Source organism: Anser anser, assembly GCF_964211835.1.
Source record: "Anser anser genome assembly, chromosome: 1".
Lineage (NCBI taxonomy): Eukaryota > Metazoa > Chordata > Aves > Anseriformes > Anatidae > Anser > Anser anser.
In genome coordinates, this window is record NC_139720.1 from 77,029,910 (window position 1) to 77,051,259 (window position 21,350).

The 21,350-nt window shown below is 40.1% G+C and overlaps 1 protein-coding gene across 3 annotated transcripts in view; it reads right to left on the bottom strand.

Moving 5' to 3' along the window:
• The window catches only part of IRAG2 (inositol 1,4,5-triphosphate receptor associated 2), a 43,244-nt gene that overhangs the window by 14,090 nt on the left and 7,804 nt on the right, over positions 1-21,350 (bottom strand). For 2 of the 3 annotated variants that reach the window (XM_083821699.1, XM_083821698.1), the window contains 17 exons: positions 21,220-21,337; positions 19,706-19,756; positions 18,173-18,250; positions 17,583-17,639; positions 15,500-15,559; positions 15,327-15,391; positions 15,143-15,242; positions 13,609-13,722; positions 13,218-13,319; positions 10,232-10,395; positions 8,576-8,690; positions 7,977-8,139; positions 5,688-5,749; positions 4,692-4,757; positions 3,582-3,690; positions 2,379-2,526; positions 1,493-1,574 (listed from right to left, as the gene is read on the bottom strand). In XM_083821699.1, the coding sequence (XP_083677825.1) occupies positions 1,493-1,574; positions 2,379-2,526; positions 3,582-3,690; positions 4,692-4,757; positions 5,688-5,749; positions 7,977-8,139; positions 8,576-8,690; positions 10,232-10,395; positions 13,218-13,319; positions 13,609-13,722; positions 15,143-15,242; positions 15,327-15,391; positions 15,500-15,559; positions 17,583-17,639; positions 18,173-18,250; positions 19,706-19,756; positions 21,220-21,337 (1,654 nt within the window). The remainder of the gene's footprint in view (positions 1-1,492; positions 1,575-2,378; positions 2,527-3,581; positions 3,691-4,691; positions 4,758-5,687; positions 5,750-7,976; positions 8,140-8,575; positions 8,691-10,231; positions 10,396-13,217; positions 13,320-13,608; positions 13,723-15,142; positions 15,243-15,326; positions 15,392-15,499; positions 15,560-17,582; positions 17,640-18,172; positions 18,251-19,705; positions 19,757-21,219; positions 21,338-21,350) is intronic. The other variant, XM_083821697.1, reaches the window with a different exon arrangement.

Genomic DNA, 21,350 nt, shown 5'->3' on the forward strand with positions numbered 1-21,350 from the left:
CATGAGAAGCCCAATATTCATCTGGCATCACAAGAACTCCTTTATTTAATAGCCCCTGAACACCTACAATGACAACACTGACAGAAAAACTTGAGTTACTTACATGCTGAAGGGCTCACTCTGATCAAGCACATCTGCAACCACAGTGCAAATAAAAACCCTAGGGATATTTTTCCTATTAAACAAGGATATTCAAATTTTGCTGCACGTCACAGTTTTTAAGAACAGATACTGTATACAATTCCTTTACCTTTTCTTTGGGGAAAGCTTTAATGTTTTCATTTTTCCCCTCTAGAATATTCTCACAGTGTTTATATATATTTGTGGTGTATATATATATATATCACAAATATAAATATAAATATATATAAACACAAAAAAGAAAGTGACACTTGTGAATCCAGCTGGAATTACAGGAAGCCCCAGAGCAATGAAGCACAGATGTTTCAAACAACTTTGAGAGGCTGTCATTTCCCAGAAGGGCTGGATAAAGCAAGAGCCCTCCTTGGGATTATCCTCTTTAAGATAACTTAAGTAGCAGCAGCACAAGTAAGAGAGTTCCTCACCTCCTCTACCACAGCCAAAAAGCAGGCTGAAACCATGGGCATTCCCCACCGCTCTTACTTTCTATCTTGACTGCACTTTCTGCCTCGAGTCATCAGTGGGACAGGACCAGTGCTGCACAGCAGCCAGGGTAGCGTTGCTCACTGGCGTTGCATGGTTTGTTCCCAGGTTCACCAAAATAGCAGACCGATATCCTTCCATCACCGCCACCAATGCTGTCATTTGTAAAGCTCGTTATAAAACCATGCCTGTGGGGCTGAGGTCTGGATTTTGGTAGCGAGTATTGCAGTGCCATGCACAGAGCACAGCTGAGTGCGCTGAGCTCAGGCTCATCGGGCTGCTGCCATGAAAAAGCTGATTGACAGCTCAAGCTGTGGGAGGGAGTGCTCTGATAGATGCTGGATTCAATACAGCCATGAAGGCATATCTGAGCACACAGCTGAGGGAAGGTCTCATCAGTACATGAAATAGCAGAGATGCTATTTTTCAGCTGTTACATGGTAGCTGTAGGAGAAAGTGCAGAGAAAGGCAGCATTCACAACTAAAACATCCCGTGATTATTTACAAAGCGGGTAAGAAGTGAAGTCACTCAGACTTCCCTGGCAGAACTGAGTACTACTGCAGAAATAACACTTGCTTAAGCCTTGAAACCATTAAAAAAAAAAAATACTCCACAGCTAAAAGCATGACCCAGCTGCACATGAACACCAAGACATTTGGGTCCATCCCTACAATATTCCAGGGTTGGGCCCAAGTAGAAGGGAGTGCCCCACAGAAAACAAGCTGTCACAGCACCCTGCTGACTGATGCCAGCTTGATTACAGCGCTGGTTTACAGCTGCCCAGTCTGGATCTTATGGGTATTCATAAGGCACTAATTACTTGAACCCATTCAAAACCATGTCTGGGGTATCAGAGACAGCACTCACCTCAGCAAGTGAAGAGTCCATCATTGTAATGGAAACAGGAAGGTCTGCATCAGTATAGTTATCAGCAGAGGATATTTTCCACCTGGCAATACACATTTTATTTGCATATTGCCCGAACAACAGTGAGATATATAGCCTGTTTTCCTTAAGCACGTAACAACCAAAGCCACCACTATCTGTAGAGACAGACAGCCAGTCTGTCAGAGAGAGATTCATCACAAACATCAACCCCTCCTCCCCCAGACAGCAAGAACCACCACCTGTCCTTCTCCCAGCCTCCTCCGCACTACACTGCTCTAGAAAAAAGGAAAAAAAGAAGTGGCAAAAGCTTCAAGAGCTACCAAGCCTTTTGCTGCAGGCTGCCTGCCTCTGCATCTTCAGGAATGTCCTTATCTTTCTTCTTAAATATTCACTGACAATAGTTAGCTAGCTTTCATAGCCTTACACTATTCAATCTGTTTGAAAGATCTAAGGAGGCAGCATCTCACAATTCCTGCTCTAAACTCTGCCAAAAAATTGACTCCTCAAAACCAACAGCATTTTGGCTCTTAAGTGAGAGTGTCAATCATAAGTTAAATACTGAAAATAGACACAAGAACATCTACCTCATGCCTCAGTTTTCCAATATGAAACAGGAACACCATCACCATGCTTAGCTGGTGGTCATAGCAGCATTTCAGTAAAGAGTTCTAATATTACTCTTGTGAAAAGGACCAAAGTGTTACCCCAAAATGCCATTAGCTGGACATTGAGTGTCCACTGTTTCTTAAGAGATGCCCTGCTATTGAACTCAGCATGTGCTGGGGACACAGCGTCCTCCAGGACCTGCTAAGTCCCATGAACTCTTCCACCTTTCACCGCAGAGAGATGTTTTTTGCCATCTTACTTGCACTCTACTGATGTCACATCAGAAGCAGACGTGTGCCCCAGATCACAGCTTTCAAACGTGCAGCTGCCAGAGCGCTGTCTGCGAGGGGGATTCCAGCTAGGCACGGGAGAGTTATTTGGTAACAAGGTCTCCAAGGTCAGAGCATCTGTTGAAAGAGAAAAGTGTGAAGGGCGGTGGTCATAGGAAAAGCTGGACATAGACCTAAGAGTCAAATATTGCCTTAAATGACTAAGATAGTAAAGAAGCAGACCAACCTAATAATGATTTAAAATAAGACACCTTTCATCTTGCTATGAAAGAGTTAGGCTAGGTGGGCCTAACATATTTTTGTAGATGGAGAAAAATGTTATAGAAACTTCTGCAGAGGACAGTACTGGTCTAATGAAGTGTTGTGTGACAGAGGACAGTGGGAAATAGATTGTCTACTTTGATCTTTTCTGTATTAATATTTGATTGGTGCAAGATGCAAATACCTACCTTATTTGGGGCTGGATCACAATATTACTGCAAGCTGCAACTACACTGAGCTAACACATTTTGAAGCGCATATGTAGTCAAACAAACTCTTCTTCCATTTCTCCCCAGTATGGCACAGGATTACATCTGAGCATTTTATAGTTTGTACAAGAAGAGTCACTGTGTTGTACACAGCAGAAGAAACACTCTGTTTATAAAATACCAAATGAACCCTGCAGCGCAGTGGAGTTGTGGGGAAGTACAAATAGCTTAATATACACAGGAGAAGTCAGCAAATACTATTATTCGATTCTTAAAAGCTGTTACTCATCTGAGTTTTTAAACCAGGTTTTTAAACTAGCTCAGTAGCAGGGCATCAGTTGCTACACCACGTTGTATTCCAGCCAACAGGATGAATAGGAAAAACAGCTCAAGCCCTGTCAATTCACACTTGCAAGTACCTTGTCAGGAGTATACCTGACTATATGATTTATTACAATACCTCCTTAGGCTTTTTGGGACTCCTGGTAGGCTGACAGGCAGTCATCTTTTCAAACCTCTAATGGAAAGCATTAAAGGCATGATTCAGCATCCAATCGCATGCAAAATAGGCTAAAGCCAACAGTAGGTTTTCCACAGCTTATTAGCATGTTTAGCACCAGCGAGTCTGTTCCATGCCTCCTATTAACTCTTTCTTTATTTCAGAAGAGAGACAGAAGATTGGCCAACACCACTAGGTCTTACCTAGCAGAGGTGTAAGACACCAGTCTGAAATATCTGAGGGCAGGGTCCTGGAAAGTTCAGTGTGCAAGGTGGGTCCTTCACTCCACAGTCTTTTAGGGCAATCGAGCTGCTAATGGAAAAGTGGAAAGAGCTGATCTTCAGTCATGTTGAATACACAACTGCCAACAGCTCCCAGCCACCACACACGCACACAGAAATGCATCTGTGTAATATAATACTAATTTATACATATATATATATATATATATATATATTCTTCTTCTAGAAAAGCTTGTATCCTTTATGAACAGAATGGATACAAGAAAAGGCAGAATATTTAAAGTTGAAAATTTACACCTTCGACATCTGTGTTGGTTTCAGCTAGGTTTGGAAGAGGTAAGAAGAAAAATGAATGGATGGAATAAAAGCAAGATGAGCAGGACAGAAGAGGAAAGAAACCAAACCCCACACCAATCTTTCCTTTTCTACCTCTGGTCCTCTGGTAAAGAGGCAGGGAAGGAAAGTCAAGCCAAGTCAACCATGCAGGCCAAGACAGGGAGCATTTGCCCAATGTCTGGCACCTACTAAGCAGAATGAGTTTCCTTCATCAGAGGCATGAGGACAACTCCAACTTGAGCCCTGGTGCATGCAGAGAAGACACTGCCTGCCTGCCTTACAAACATACACCACCTATTTTCTGGTTAGTGCTGAAGAGGTATCATGTGAAGTTGGCTGGAAGAAACTTCTGAAATAACATTAACACACCTGCATTTTACTAAGTGTTGCATAAATGACAAGTAATGGAAGAGAAACTGAGGAGTGCATCTCCATCATCAGCTTCTGATTCTTCTCAAAAGGCAATTTAACAAGTGCCTGTATCTTGTCACAGAGACTGCTCAGAATCAATAGGAAACTAACTTTGCAATAAAGTTTTGAATATACTTTTGTATGTGTGTATGCATGTGCATCTACACATTTTATATATACATTAAAGAAAAAAACCAAGTAATTTGTTTGACCTGGCAAAGTCTCTCACACGGAGACCTATTTCCTCCAGGTCATGAAAGAAAGTACAAACAAAGCAAGTACCACATTTTAACAAGCTTGGCAGTGATCAGAGCAAACACTTACCTTCTCTTTCACTGGCTCAGCTGATGTGGGCAGCAGACTGTAATCAGATTCTTCATCTATAAAGCGCTGTTGCAATGGAGAAACAGTGTAAGGAAAGTAGGCATAGGAGGTTTGGGGAAGAAAAAAGGAATACTACAACTGATTGTGAACAAAAATGGAATTTTATCTTTCCAGCTGAACTATTTTCAGTTATTGGGAAAAATACGCAGTCGTTTCCCCATGCTAGTTTCAGCCTTTAATTCTTCAGACCGTTATGCACAAATACATGTTTTATTCACATGCAGCTGGTCCACAGTTCTGATTCTGCTCCTTGGATGCCCCTGTTACAGCTTAAGATACATTTTAGGATCTTCTGTTTGTCTTCATAAATACCTTGTTATTCTGTGTTAAATCCAGACTGCTCAGATGCTGAGCTACAGCGTTCTTTACTAGAGCCAGTTGGGAAAGAGTCTTCCCACTATAACTCCCCCTCCACCCCCTTCTAAAGTTGAAGAAAGTATATTTATTCAAAGCAGAGTATTCCAGAGTTATATAACTTCCAACATATTTCCACAGAGGGGCATGAAGGTAATAACTATTTTACTGGCTATTCCAATGCCTGGGTACTGGAAGTGTTTTATAACAAGATTTTAAACAGTTATTTGGAAGACCACGGGCAGAAGACAGGGCTGATTGTGGGGGACAACTCACGCCATCCCATCAGGGAAGGTTTCCCTCACCTACATTGAGCATAATCATGAACAACTGTTTAAAGCCAACACAACTGTTTACAACACCACACCACAGCTGTAAGTTTGAGCCCATCTTTTCAAAAAGGTTGAAGGAAAATTAATGTGTATTGTAGATCAGTACAGACAGCTCACTTTGTCTCCACAGCCAAAAAGAAGAAAGCTGCTGCCAAATTACTTGCAGTTCACCTCAGCTGTAGATGTCCTTCCACCAGAGCACCTAGTGTACAAGCCCACCTTTTCTTCTTCCACCAGACAAGCTTCATACCTGGCACTGCCATTCACAGAGTCGTCCTTTAAGCAGTTCCCCTCTCAGTGCATTAACAGTGGCTATGAAGAGACATTTACAAGTCTTAGAGGGTCCCTTATAATTTGAGAAGGAACAGTACAGCATTAAAGTGCCTGTAACCCAACTGCTGCCTGTCACAAACCCGTTACATTTCACTTTGGCCCAGTTATATCTACATCAGTTTTCACAGAAAGAGTTTTAAAAGCGCCTTTTGTTTTGCAAGTTCCACCATACAGAAGACCTGGGCACTTTTTTCCATGTGTTTATGTTTCCCTTGTTCTACTCTAAAGTGAGGGGTTAACTCCCAGTGCCATCAGCGTCAATGTGCTACAGTTCCCTGTGGAAATGGATGACTCCATTACAGCTCTACAGAAGAGAAGCATTTGTACAAAAGTTTTCAGACAATCATGGATTGGTTTAGGTTGGAAGGAACCTTAAAGACCATCTGGTTCTAACCCCCCTGCCATGAGCAGGGACACCTCCCACTAGGCCAAGGCCAGGTTGGATGGGGGCTTTGGGCAACCTGAACACTTCTAGAAAAGGCCTTAAAGTAGAGTAGATGGGCTTTATTTCATACTTAGAAACATTCTTTCTCCAAGTTTGGTAACACCAGAGCCTGCCTCTGGTGTTTTTGTTTTTTTTTTTTTTACCTTGATACAAGTCTACTGTAGCTTTTATATCACATCTAATATTGAGGGACTGGGGAGGAGGAAGAAAAGACTTCATTAACACTGTCACCTCAGTGCCCAAGCAAAAATCGAAGGCTGCTCTCAGTGGCTCGTTCAGCTTTTTTCACTGTATAGTGGCTGAAGCCATTAGCTGCAAGTCATGATTATGTGGGCCTGGCCAACATGGGTTGAGTAGAAGTTTCTTCAGCCAACACGTTCCCCAATTTCTTATCTCTTACCATGCAGGTAAGAGAAGTAGGGAAACAGAGTGGGGAGGAAGGGGGAGAAAAAAACCCAGTTCTTTAGTCAGAAGGGGCACTAGACCTGGCTGGCTTTCTGCAGGAGCCAATGTAGAGCATTGTCCTTCCCCTAAACCCCATCCTTTTTTCTGTCCTGTTCTTTATACCATCTTGCAACTTCTCCAACTTCTCTACAGATCTACCTGTTTACTTCTTTCTGTCTACAAAAAGACTTCTGCAAACTATCTGGAATCATTTAAGAAGAAAGGATGAGACTTTGGCTGTAAAGTTGGTAGGGTTTTTGGTTTTGTTTCCTTTTTTTTTTTTGGTCAGTGGCACCAATCTCTCTCTTCCACAGTGTCTGAGGTTCTCTCTTTTAATTCATGCTAGCTTGCTTTGCAGAAGTGCTTTATCAATTTAGAGCTGAAGAAGATACATTTCCATTGGCATGACTCTTGCTAAAAAAAACACCCCACAGTTTGAAGCAAGCAGTAGACATGAAAGGAACATGAACATACACATGCAGACAATGCCAAAACATTGGTCACAAGTCAGCAAGCACAGCTTGGTGCTCTGGTTGTCACATCAGTATCATAGAGCTAAGGCATAGGAACCGATGTAGTTTTTCTACAAGACAAATTATAGTTTCACTGAAACGTGTTTAAAACACACACATCCCTTGAGCTTTTTACCTATCATAAATTATATTGTGCATTGCATTTGGAAACACATGTCTGATGCCAAATGTTCAGTGGGCTTAAAAGCAGTCAGCTGTTCTTCCCAGCAGCAGTAGGTTCTTCAGCATTTGGAAGGAAAACTCCACATGTGATGGAATTAAACCATTACCTTATATAAGTGTCCAGCCTTTTGAGCAAGCAAGAAAGATGTAGTATGAAGTTTCCACAGTTCCATAGCAGAAGTTGCACATGCACAATGCAATAACACTGCTGCTTTCCACCAAAGAAAACAGCTTTTGAATACTACACAGTTATTTAGGTACAAAGAGCAAATCCAAACAGTAAGAGGAATGTAGAGCATAAAAATCAAGTCTCCTTGGTATAGAAAGCTTAGACTGTTAGGAGTAAGGTGGGCTACTCAGGTGTGCAAACAGCACCTTCAGTAAAGAAGTGCCATCCATGGAGTTACTAAACCTCCTTCATATGGCAGGAGATAGTTTTAGGAGTCTGCAGCTACAGCTCAGCCCAACAGCCACTCGTGGGAATCCCACCTGACACACTTTCACAGATCATTTTACCACCGGGTGACCCACAGGTCAGCATTATTCCCCTTCACCACAAATAATCAGCTAAGAATTTGCCCATGCAAGAGTGAATGCTGGTACATTGCCAAGAGTTACTCACTTTTCTGCTCTTCCACCTTTTCTTGAAGCAACTGGCAAGTGCTTGTTAAAGCTGCATTCATATCCTTGAGATTTTGCTGCTCAGAAATGGCTTCCTCTAACTTGCATTTTAAGGATGCGGCTTCCTCGCAAGCAGAGTGAAAGGCTTCAACTTGATCCTTTGCCTAAGAAAGGAAACAATATTTAGGAAAAAAAGAAGAGGAAAAATAAATAAAAAATCAGCCTGGCTAATACAAGGAGACTCTACATTTCATGTAAATGAAACTGAACTGCATCTGTTCTCTCTCAGGAAGTGATAAAGCTCCCTCTGAACTTCTGCATTTTTACAGTTGGGGTGGACTGTGTATGGAAGCTATTTTTGGCTTTTTTTCCTCTTTTCTTTTTTTTAAGCCACCACAAATATGCAATGCTGCCTCTTTCATCAGCAAACTGTTGTCACCACCCCCTCAAATTTTACTTCCTCTGCTGGTTCTACTTTTGCAATGAGGCACTCCATTCGGTACACATGGTTTCCTTTCTCAAGAGCAGCAATGCATTATATGTAGCATTCTGCATTTGCTTGCTTGTTTTCTGTGTAGAAGAAACTAGGTCCTCTCTTACCTGTTTGCTAGCATCCTCAAGCTGCTTTGTAGCTTTCTGCAGCTCTAAACCAAGGGCTTCTGCCTGGCCAGCAGCTTCTTCTTGCAACTGTTTGACAGTTTCTATCTCACGTTGTCTGCAGGGTGTGAGAGCACAAACCACAATCCGTTACTGACATTTTAGAGCAGGCATGCCTGGGAGACAACACACACTAGTTGTTGAGACGCGCATTAAGGACCATATTCAGCCGTCACATATCATGGCTCCCCACAATCCAGCACTAGGGAGTTTATGCTTAGCAAGAACAATTTAACCTAGTAGTCAGACAAGTTTTCTCCCTCCAGCAGCCCTGGAAGTAGGAAGAGAATGGAGGTTTTCCCTGGTTTCTCCCTAGCTAAACAGTAAAAGGGCTGTGCCAGCCCCAGACAGCTGGGTACCATAGTGGAAGCTTGGAGATTACCTAGAGACATCAGATAAAAAGCTTAGTTGACCAAGCTGTGAAAAAATTGTCCAGTTTGGTCAAAATAACTGGATATTGAGTCAATTGTTCTGGCAAAATAAAAAATGGAGTTATGACTACAGGTACACAGCTAATTAATTTCCATGTGCTTCAAATGGTATTTCACTTGACAGTGAGCAGGTGCCATACCACTGAACCAGTGCTAAACACGATTGCTTTTGAGAAACCTCTTTTTCACTGCAAAACAACCCTTACCTACTTATTCTCTAACTAACTTTTATATGTTTTTATTTTTCCTTGTTGCTATCACCACAAAGAGTGGTGATGCAGTGAGAATCAAGAATCCAAGCTGTCAGTATTTTTATCAGCTCTTTCCTGACTGAAGGGAAAGCAGATGGGAGGTCTACATTAACAATGTGGGTTGAATATAAGTAATGTAAAAGAGCAGTATAACTGCTCTGCATTAGCTCTCAGGGACGCAAAGCCCTAGTAATCTGCTTGCACCCTGAACCCAAGTAAAGGCAAGCATGCAAAAATTTACAATTTAGTGTAGGATGGTGGAAGGCTGACACTATGAATAAGTCTAGGTTGAAAAAAGACAATGAGTTCAGATCAATTGTTCTGGAAAAAAAAAAACCTAACTTGACTAGCTCCTTTCCTGAATGTCTAGGAGAGGTGGGAGGGAAGAAGGACAAGGGTTTACATCTACAAATATGGCAGCAAAAGACAGCCACGTCAAAACTCCCAGCAGGACCTATGGGCTAATAAACTGAGATTTAGAGTTATATTTTCATATGTAATGAGGTAACTCACTGTCTCAGTTTCTCAAGGGTATAGCTGCAGTAATACTAGAAGCACCAATACCCAGATGTATGTATTTTACAGGTCTTCAGCTTCACATGCAACCAGCAGTTTATTTAATGGTTGCACCTGCTAGATAGGCAGCATTCCTACCCTCTTTACCCTCTTTTAACTGTTCAGTTTGTGGTCTTCCCTGGTGTTTTCAGAGACATCTCCAAGATCATGTGTTACTTCATACACAAGCCTTAACTCCCACATGGAGAACAGATCTGGGTTTAACATGACATTACACTAAAACAACAGATGATTTCCTCCATGGAAAAAAAAGGGGGGGCAGTGTCCTCAGAATTCAGTAAATTTTGTTCCACAACACAATTTAAAAAAACAAATGAAACACATCTGCTTTAAAGGGATACCTGGCAGAGAGCTCTTTCCTTAGGTGAAGTTGCTCTGTCTTGTTTCGCCTCAGGTTGCTTGCCATTTGAATAAAATCCTTATCTAGAGAATCCTTGTATTTTTCCAAGAGGTGAAGTTTCTGGATCCAAAGGTGTCTTTTTTCCCCTAATTCTTGCTTGAGAACCTGTGGAATTTTGAAATCGAGTTACCACCTGGTTAGATGAGAAGCAGAGACAGAGGGTAAACCAGAGCCCTGAATTATATGCTGTGAACTGATTTCCTTGCTTCACCGTTTAGTATCATCATCCAACACTGCCAGCAATAATGAAGAGGAGGATGGACGAAACCTAACCTTCAGACCTGTGCTTTGTCATTTCTGGAACTGACAGATGTGGGGACAGACAGGCTAGGCTCCTGCCAAGCATTAGTACTTTCAGAGCAGTAACGGTTTTTACAAGAAAACCTAAGCATTCTGTATCCCAGTTCAACTTGGCAAACAGCTTCTACTTTTTTTTTTTTGAAAAAAAAAAAGGTTACTTCCAAGACAAAAGTCACACTCAGCCTTTGTTTCCAAACTGGCGCATGCAGACAGCAAAAGAAATACATGGTTAACTAGCACTTATAGTAAGCAGACACTAAGAGTGGCAGAGGATTACATGGTTCATAAGGAAGTTTTTACAACTTCCTTTAGAAAGATGCCCAACTACAAAAACATACTTTATAAGGGAAAGTTTTAATAATGACCATCTTGCAGAAAGCCCTAGGACTGATGATCTAAACTTCTATGACCTCTTCTTCAACATACAACTAAGTCCATTGGAACTGATTTGAATGTGTATTACTGCTGAAGTGTGTATGGGGGAACAACCCACCACAATAAGTTCCCATTTCAGTTTGTCATACATCTCTAGCAGGTTAAGTCTATCCAAGGGATGACTCCTGTGACAAAGACTTCCAGTTTCACCTCTGATTTGTAGAAAGAAAAAGGAGAAGATGATTAAAAAAAAAGTGATTAAGATGATTAAAAAAAATGATGTTGCATCCTCTGTATCTCTCTGAACAGTGAGTTGCAATATAAAGTACTGTGACATAAAAAAACAGTCCTTTTTCTGACATAATTCAACTGAATGTGCAAAATGGAAGCCTCAGCTTATAAAGAATGCTTAACTACAGGTCCTATTTCTAGGATGTTATATTAGTTCGAAGAGGAAAAACAATCCTACAGGTGTATGACATTATTTCTTTGTAAATTAGAGTTTAATATTGTTCATGAGCTTCAAAAAAAAGATGTGTAGCACATCAAGTATCACGCTACAAAAAAGAGCCTCTACTGCTTCACTAGATAGGTTTACTGGAATGACATGGGATGTGACCACGTGCAAATGCCCACATCCTAAAGATAAGTTTCTCAGCCAAGGCAGTCAGCAGCTGCTGTTAGAAATACCATAGCTTTGACGCACAAGTGGCACAGGCTTATCAGGGCACATGTACAGTGTAGCACAGTTATCTTCCAGCAGGAAAGGGGCAAAAAAGTTTTTACTCTCACCATCTACATATATGCTTATGTATATACATACAAAAACAGGCTCAATTAAAATTTACTTTGGGTATAATATAATTTAAAACACCAGCAAAACACGCCCATAATATGTTACAGAAAATAGAGGGTGAGGGGGGAAAAAAGTGTTTAGGCTTCAAGTTATAGTGCATAGTCCAAGATTTCATTTATATTTCTACAAAAAGCTTTCTGTAAGACTACAAAAAGCTACCTTGTTCAACTCCCTATAACATATTTCCCCCACATCCACCTTTTTCCAGCTAGATGAAGACTATATGCTTAACATGAAGACAATTCCCAACCCCAAGGTTCCAGAACCACAGGACCTTTTATTTTTAAAGCATCTTTCTCTTCCTTGAACCTTTGCTAGCTTAGTTTCCAATTGCGTCACTCCAGGAGAGAGAATGGGATTTATTTCCCACAGCCAACACTTACAACAAAAAATTTCAACTTTACTTGTTTAATAGGAATACAGCTTTGTCATGAATGATAAGGTAACAAGTATCTTTCAGGTGTGAAGTTTTGAAAGGAGGAAGTCTTTAATTAAATATAAAAAAGTTATAACAGTGCACAAGCCAGCAGTTTCCTCAATTTGACTTCGACACACGCTGGGGTGAATAAAATGAGACTCTGGGACCTTCTCCCGGGGGAAGCTTTCAGGATTTAAAACCAGAAAAAAAGGAAAAAAAACTATAGAGACAAAGCTATGAGTAAGATGACCATTTGAGAAACTGCTATTACATGGAAAATGGTGGGACTGTGAGTGAGGTGCAGCAAGCAAACAAGAGCAAGGTGGTTAAGCAGTATCCACAGACTGCTGCTTACGTGAGGAAGTTATTCTTGCCACAGTTACTTTGAGCACAAGCTTACATTATGCAAGATGAAGTATAAAATGTTTTTGTAATAACCTTTCTTGAGGCACTTCCAGCAAGAGGCAAACATTTTGCCTTTCAGAAAGCAAACCTAGTGATAGGACTGATTTGGGAAACTGGTTAAAAACCCTTCCTTCCTGCTCCTCCTATTGGAGGAACCATCCATTGCTGTAGTCAAACAGAACATGTGAAAAAAATGGTGCTTGAGAAACAAGTTTCATGCAGTGGGCAGAAAAGCTTCATTGTCATCTGACCTCATTTTCTTTTTCAAATCTACTTGCTTCATCTACCCTTTCCTTCAAGCATAGCTTTATCAAAGCGATAAGTTAAAGTGCTAAGTTGCACTAGATAAGGCAGGAAAAGCACAGCACTTAAATGAAAAGCTATTATCCCCCTCCCTCCCCCCCCAAAAAAGAAATTATAACAAGAGATACTTCTCTATACAGCCATATCTAATCCACAAATGGACCGTTATGACCTCAAGTTACATACATAGCATGCAACAGTAAAATAATGGGACTGTGCAAAAACTTTAGGTGGGTATGTCAGAAAATAGCTTCAAAGAGAGTTACTTACTACAAGTTTTCTTTCCCAGGCCTGCTGCATGTCCACATCAGGATCTTCTATCCATTGTAAAGATGTCATGACAAGTTCCTCCACTTCAGAGGCTTCCTCTTGCTGCAAAATAAGATAAAATTAACTTAAAATTAAAAATCAAACCCTGGCATTTCTAACACTAATCTGAAATAGGTAATTCTGGGCAGCACTATCGGATACACAGTGGTAGATTGGATGCCAACTGATACTGTTAGGGTAAATATGCCCCACCTCCACCACCTAAGAAGCTATTCTTTTTTTTTTTTTCCTAAAAAGAGTAAACATGAGCCAATTATTAATGTTTGGGGAGGCCCTAATTAAAAGGCTGACAACAGACCACATCATTTTTCACATAAGCTATGCCACTGACCAGGTTTTGCATAACAGCCTTAAATTTTTCTCCTACATATTCGGGTCCCTGAAGTAAGAACAGTACTTCACGGTCCAGTGTTTCATCCAGGGACATCCATTCAGTCTTGGTAATCTTTGAAGAGAGAGAAGAGACAGCTAGCTTATTTTGACATCTTATTACAGACCAGTATCAGTGACATTCAGACTTTTCCAAAATATCCCTGCATTGTATTTACCAGAAGGTCAGAGCTACTGAAACTTTTAGCTTGTAAGAGCTTTTCAAAACCATCTTGTCATGGAGATATATATAAAGGCAAGCCAAGCTCCTGAGTGATCCAGTGCAAATTTTCATGTCAAAAGTAGGCAAGAGGAAGTCAAAAATTAGGTATCCTTATTTGGAGAAGTCTTTACTAAGGGAAGAATAAACAGAGCCCTAATTTGGCTTTATGGGTGATTTAGTGGAATTGTGTCTCCCTGCAGTATTTGAGAGGTAAACACAGTGACTCACAGCAGCTGTAATAGGTGACAATACATTAATTTTGAAACAGAAGCTACCTCGCAAAATAGACCTTTCATTTCTGGGCCTGCATTTTCAGTCCCACCGAGGATTTTCTTCTTCAAATGCTACCTCTTTGCAAATGCACCAAGCACAAAAGTATGTAGCAGTATGGGGAAGTCTTAGGAGAAAAAAAAAAAGTGTGCTGTTGCAGTGATTTTATTTATTTTAGATCAGCTCTACTGAACAACTTGCATCTGAAGGGGAGACCAAACTTCCAGCATCATGTGAAGTGTTTCTGACCAAAAGTATAGTTACTGGATAGGAACTGCAGAGGACACAGGACACTATAACTCCAAACCAACAGGCTCAACTGCAGCATTAAGATTCTGTCAGCCTGTGCCAGGCTCGTAAGAGGAATGCCTCTCCTGCTCTCTTTTGAGTAACTACCAAAAAACCTCAAAAAAAAAAAAAAACAGACACCACACACATGGACAGGACTTTCAGAGATTAAGGCCCATTGTTCTTGTTGAGGGACAAGGGAATGGTACCTGTAAATAGATGTTTGTCAGAGTTTCTAAATAATAAATAAGATGAAGGCTCTACAACTTCCTCAGATGTTTACTCCAGTGCTTATTTTCTTTTTTGTTACAATAGATTTCAAGGAAAAAAGTCTCTCCGTCTGCAATTGAAAGCTATTTTTTGTGTGCAGTGTAGGCAGCACAAGAAACAGACCATTACCTCCTTCAGTGTAATAATAGCCTCTTGCATATTTATAGATTTATCCCCTCTCTGTTCTTCTGCCATCTTCTGTTCATCTAAATAATTGACCCTAGCTGTTTCAGATTTACATCTGCAAGTGCTTGCTTTGTTTTTATCTGGACTTTCTCCAATACACATGGGACAACACTGTAAGCCTCACATTATGTGCTTGCATGCTAGAATTAATGAATCCTAACTCTGGGATTATCTAACAATCTGCAGGGAAAAATCTTTGTTTTTCATTTACAGATGCAAGACAACTAGAACAACATTCAATAGGATTTTTGATTCATACCTCAGAAGACTGAGCAAGTTCTAGTTCACAGTGAAGCGAATTCATTCCTTCAGGAATACTACCATTAAATTTATACATCACTGGGAAGCTTAAACCATTTCTAAAGGAAGCAGGAAAAAAAAAAAATCAGTCCTTTTTACTTTTTGATGAACTATGTTTCCTGGAACATGCTCACAATACTCACGAGATCAGCTCTTGCTGCATGTGTCGCATGTTCTCCAGTAGCTTATTTTTTTCTGCCCTCAGAGTCTAAAATATATCAGATCTAGTTAGAGAGTTAGTCAGTTCTGCAAAATAAGCACAGAATATGCATATTCCCCCTGCCCAGGCAGTCAAAAAATAAGATCATTCCCATACCTCTATTATTGAGGAACACTCCACAATGGTTAATTTCAGTTCTTTGATGTCCTGCTCCTTCTGCAAAGATTGTGGAGAGAAGAAACTTTAAAGCATACAACCTGATGACTAACACATTGAACTGCATTTGTAATTTTTGTGACTGAGATGCTTTGCAACTGCCCTAATACTATACTCAATCTTATACCACTGCAGCAGGCTGCACAAAATTGCCTCACATGCTGGCTAGCAGAAAGCACTGAGAAGACCTTTTTTATGGAATTTAAGGGACAGGAAAACTCCTTCCAGGTGCTGCGTTTCAGTTTATCCAGTTGTTTGTTTTTTTTTTTAAATCTTGTTTCTGTACCGGCTGTAGCAGATTAGACAGAAACACACTACTTTTAGTTGAAAACCTGGACTGTAAAATGCCTAGCATGAGTTTTAATCCTAAAACTAGTTGCAGTATTCTCCAAGTTTACTCTCGTTAGCTTGTATGATTAAAGGCATAGAGGGTAGCACATTAGATTAAACTATACCTAGTGGAAGGGCTGATAGAAAACATAACCTCGTGGCAAGATGAGTTGATAGTAATAGCTTTCTTAACTTCATGAACTAGCAGTGGGCTTCAGTCATATTATTCCATTACAATAGAATTTGCTGAACAGACAAACAGAGCATTTCTTAGAGAAAATACGAACTTAACAGAATCACAGAATAGCCCGAGTTGGAAGGGACCCACAAGGATCATCAAGTCCAACTCCTGGCTCCACACAAGACCACCAAGCTCTATCTTTTCACCCCTTCTAATCTTCCTCTTTAAAAAAAATGTGAGACTTTTGAAAGAGATGAAACAGGTAGAAAACTAAGTGGATATAGAGGGGAAAAAAATGAAGTTAGAGTCAAGTTTCCAGTCCTAGCAAAGATGCTTGACCTGTAGTACTGAAGTTTAACACAAACTTCATTTTTTCCTTTGTCTTTATGAAGTGTTTTCCATCTTTACATACCTTCTGCAGTCCTGGGCCAAAACCAGAAGTGTCTCTGCATTAGTTTTTAGTGACCATCAATCCTATCCAGTCCCTTTGGATGAAGAGCTATGAGAATTTATTTATCTAAAGCTTATAAGTAAACACTAGTCCCACTGATCCTAACGCGAACAAGCAAAATCAAGTTTTCCACACTAGTTTCTTCAAGATTATGCAAGCCAGTCACCTTGACCTACAAGAACATGCAGTTCAGTAGACTGCATTAAAAATTCCCTTCCAGTCAATAAACTAAATAAGCATTGGAAAGCAGCATTCAACAGGAGCCACAAGACATCTGAATCATTCAAGGAGGAGGAAGTAAAAGCTATTAATCTGCTTCTGGAAGGAAAAAAAGACCAATTTATCAGCTATAAAATTATCATCTGGATCACAAGCAAGTTTTTCCTGTTTTGTCACTATTTAAAATTCAAACTGCACTCATTTTTGCAGAAAGCCTGACGGTCAAATATTTTGTTAGCTGACTTAGGGCATCTTCTACTAAATGGAAGCTTCATTAATCTAGAAGGCTGTTTGTACAGTTCATGAGTCCAAGAACTGCTAAAACCCTTACGTGGTCTTGTGTTGTATTTTGGTACAAAATGCAAGTTTAAAAAGCATCAGAAATGTGGTTATCTAGGCCTGAAGAGTACACATTTCAATACTGAGAACAGATTTGCTTTTCCATTGGGTTCAGGATCACCATTTTCACTTTGACACAAAAACGTAGTAATTTAAGTGAAATACGTGAGGGGGAAGGATCAACTGCAGGTAGATTTTTTTTTTTTTACCATTTGTTGAAGGAAGTAGTCTTCAGACGTTTTTGTCCATTTTTTTGAGGTTTTTAAGTTTGTTCTGTTTTAAAAGGTTCTGAATTTTTATTGTATTTTTTAAAAAACAAAAGCAAATTCTAGAAGCCGTTAATTATACTGACTCATAACCAGGTCCTAAAGAAGATCTCGCCTACTTTGAAAACATTTATAGGATCAGGTTCTGTTATGTGAGAACATTAGAAATAAAAGCACCACATACTCCACATTTTCAGTCATGAAAGTAATGACAGCAATGAAGTAGAAGCAACTAACCTGGATTAAGCTAGCCTCTTTATTCACCACAGTACTCTCATAGATATGTGCTTGAATCTGAAGAACGAAGAGAACAAGTAGTCATCAGCATGCACTATAATACAATTCTATTTCTATCTCCTACTTGGAAATAAAAAATGATATTAATATTCTCTGTGTAGAAAAATCATATTCTTCTTTTGAACACTTTGCATGGAGTGTTTCAGAGTTCAAACCTTGCACCCAGCTAAACGTGAAAACATCCTAAGCTCTCAGTCACTTCTTATCCCCTCATCTGTCCAGGCAAATAGTTACAGCAACATCAGCCAAAGCACAGTTTCCTAATACATCTCCTCAGTGGGGGAAAAGGTTTCCTAAATGCTTAACTTTGAGGGAAGAATGAAAGATGTGGATTGCCTATATTGGCCCAATTTTTAACCTCCAGATTGCAACTTTCTCTGTCAAAGCTGTCATACTGGCCAAGCTATGACTGCACTACAGTTCTTTAGCACAGATGGGTTCAGCATTGCCTACCTTCCAGGGGAAGCAATTTCCCCCACTAAACCTGAGTAAACTAGCCTGTCCTCGTCTCCCGGAGTTAAAGTGCTTACTTGAAGCTCTGCTGCGTTTTTAGACAGCTCCAAAATCTTCTTTTGAAGTCCATCAGCATCCATGCTACTCCTAATATTCTGAACAAGATACAAAACGTTTAGGCACAGCTGAATGGATTGACAGCTTCTCCTTGATGAAACTAGGAATAATGACATCTCCACCCCCAAGCTACTGCCTACTCTAAAGCAGTGATGGCATTTTCTCACATAAAAGCCTTCTTGTCCTACTTTCCCTCATGTTTCTATACCTTTCAAAATAAAGGTTTGATGCTGCAAACATGTTGGACAATAGGACTTGCTCAAATTATGAAAATGCAGATCATAGATGAACAAGAATTAAAGCTCAAGTCCTTCAAGTCAAAGAAAAAAAAAAGATTTTTTTAGAATAGCACGAGCTCTATCTTAAAGCACGCCTCCACTGTAGACAAGCTTTTAGTTGGAAGGTGAAATTATAAGGATGAGGTTAATTTGGTGACACCAGCATCTCCAATACATTTCTAAGGATTCCTTTTCCCATCCAGGTGAACTAAGTTTGCCCCACTGAAATAGTTTCTCCTCCATTTTTTCTATTCTCCAGAGCACTGTTTGAACTGAAAGTAAAAAATCTCAGAACATGATTTAAAGCACTACTAGAACTGCAAAGCTAAAGAAAAGCTTTCAGGCCTACCACTTGAATATTAGTTTTTGGAACTAGGCTGTCAATCACTAGCTATTGAGATATTTGTATTTGGTAAAGACTAATATTCTGAACATGGTAAGCATGCAACAAACAATGGCTCCTACATTGTTACCTGACAATAGATTCCTGAATCTGTGAGATAATTCTTTTCATTACTTCTTATAAAGTAATCTGTTTCTCTACTCTCATCTTAAATACTGTAAAAGCGCAGGCTGTAAGCAAGTATTAAAATATTTTATCATCTGATGAAAACTGCTTTATAAAATACTTACTTCACTGAAATAAATAAGAGAAAGTAAAAACAAACAGCTCCCCTCTGAAAAGGGCCACAAACAAACAGGAAGCCTAGAGAGAGCTCTGTTAGCCTCCTGTAGGTCCTTGGCCAATAACGGGTCTCTCTCTGAGTGGAACCCCCCAGCCACTGCATTTCTTTAGAAATGCAGAACTTCTCCTTTGGATCTTACCGGAGGGAAACAGAAGTGAGTATCAAGTGAGAAAGCGTTAGTTGGAGATTGAAACAATATAGAGTTATTGTATTTATAGTTGTGTTAACTAAAAATAGTTAAGAGTTTAATCTATCAAGCTTTGAAAGAGGGAAAACTAAAAGCTGCTTTAATCCTGTCCCCTACACTTCCTCAGCCTCATATCCTTGCTTGCCCAGCAAATGGAAAGTCTAAAGCACAGTGCAACTTCAAGATAGAGAGTGTTATGGTAAGCCATTCTTGTTAAACATCAGATATTTTGATAACCTAACAAGCATATCAGGCTTCAAAGTCTGAGAAACACTTCATTTCTTAGTGGTAAGCTTTTAGTTCAACAAGAACATGTATTTGCAAAGTCACGATTTATTTTACCTCTTCCTGAAGAGAAGCCATTTTGATGATGAGAGACTGATTTTCTTTTTCCTGATTAGGTTTATTAATAGAAAAGCAAACAAACAAAAAGAGACAGTAGTCATTTTTAGCACATCAAATTCAACATTCAAAGCCAAACTGAGACAAAAAGCAACAGAGCACAAATACCCACAAGGCCCAGTACAAAGCCGTCATGCTGCATTCCTTTGCTTCAGGGAGTGGAGCTGAATGGGGAGTGTTGAAACCAGTGCAGTTCATGAGCTCTCACTGATTCTACACTTCCTAAATTCAGGGCTTGACCCCAATATTTCACATTAGAATAAAACTCAGACCACTAGACAATAGGAAGGATGTATTCAGAGTGAGCAAGGCTAATTATGTGCAAGTTCAGACAAGTCGGAAAAGCTTATGTGCCACACACTACTTCGTCCTGCCCACCACCACTGCAAAGGAAGAAAAGTAGTAGTATCCCACTCAGTGCCTCCACAGCTCAGGGAACAGTTACTAAGTGACTTGTAAGGAGAACTACAAGACTTCTTATAATATTTCTCCCTCCCATCTCCTTCACAAAAGAAGAATTAGGTGTATAACCCAAAATTAAATCAAAACAATCAAAAATGTATGCACAATGGATCAAAAATAGCATAAAATAAATTTTATGTTCTTGCTCCGCATGGAAGGCTTTCCTGTTTTCTAAATACTCCCCATCAGCAGCACACAGAGTCACGGAACACCTATTTACAGCCTACGCCCATGCAGCAAGACACAGAGATACCACTGTAGCGTGAACAGCACGCACGCATGGCAGCAACACAAACATATGTTTTCCAGACAGCATATGCTCTGACATCTGACAACACCTGCTACAGCTGCAGCAGCAGCAATGTTGTTACCATGCTGCTTTATGAATCTTACAATCACATTGGCTTTACTACTCAGACACCTGAGGTGCAATTCAGATACCCTTGCGTAGGCATCCCGTGCCTCAAAGGAGAGATGCCAAGCATGCTGCATGGCTTCTGGCTGTCAGCCCAGAACAGACAAGCTTCTGGTAGGCCCTTGTCACTTCTGCCAGCCCATGTGGATAACTCCAATAAGCCTAGGGAGGTTTTGGAAAACAACTCCTTTGTGCGGGTATCTGAACCAAGCCTCCTGTCCTGCTGGTTCTAAAATACAGTCTTGTGCAGCACTTGAATTTCTGGCAGAATGCTGTCAACTTCAGATCAGACAGAGCTCAATGATGAGAGCTGTTGTCTTTAATCATAATGAAAAGCAAGATCAATTTCCATGGTAGACTGGTCCTTTTAATTGTTTTCTTCATTGTAATAGATGATAGTTCCATGCAAAAACTTCACGATACTTTCCTAACACTAATAAATCATATTTCAAGCCCCACTACCTATGAATACAGAGGTGGTCATACTGCTGATTTCTTATGGTCTGAGTGATCATGCCACTGCTACAGCAAAGCATGAGAACTTATTCAACATAAGCTAAGAAGTAAGAGCACTTACTAGGTGTTTATTCTGGCAGAGAATCTGCTGTCTCTTCTCTTCCAACAGGTTCAGGTTGTTTTTTGCTTCTTCTAGTTCTTCTTCCAGTGATTTGGCTTTCAGCACAGAATGCTGGATGCTGCATGTAGATA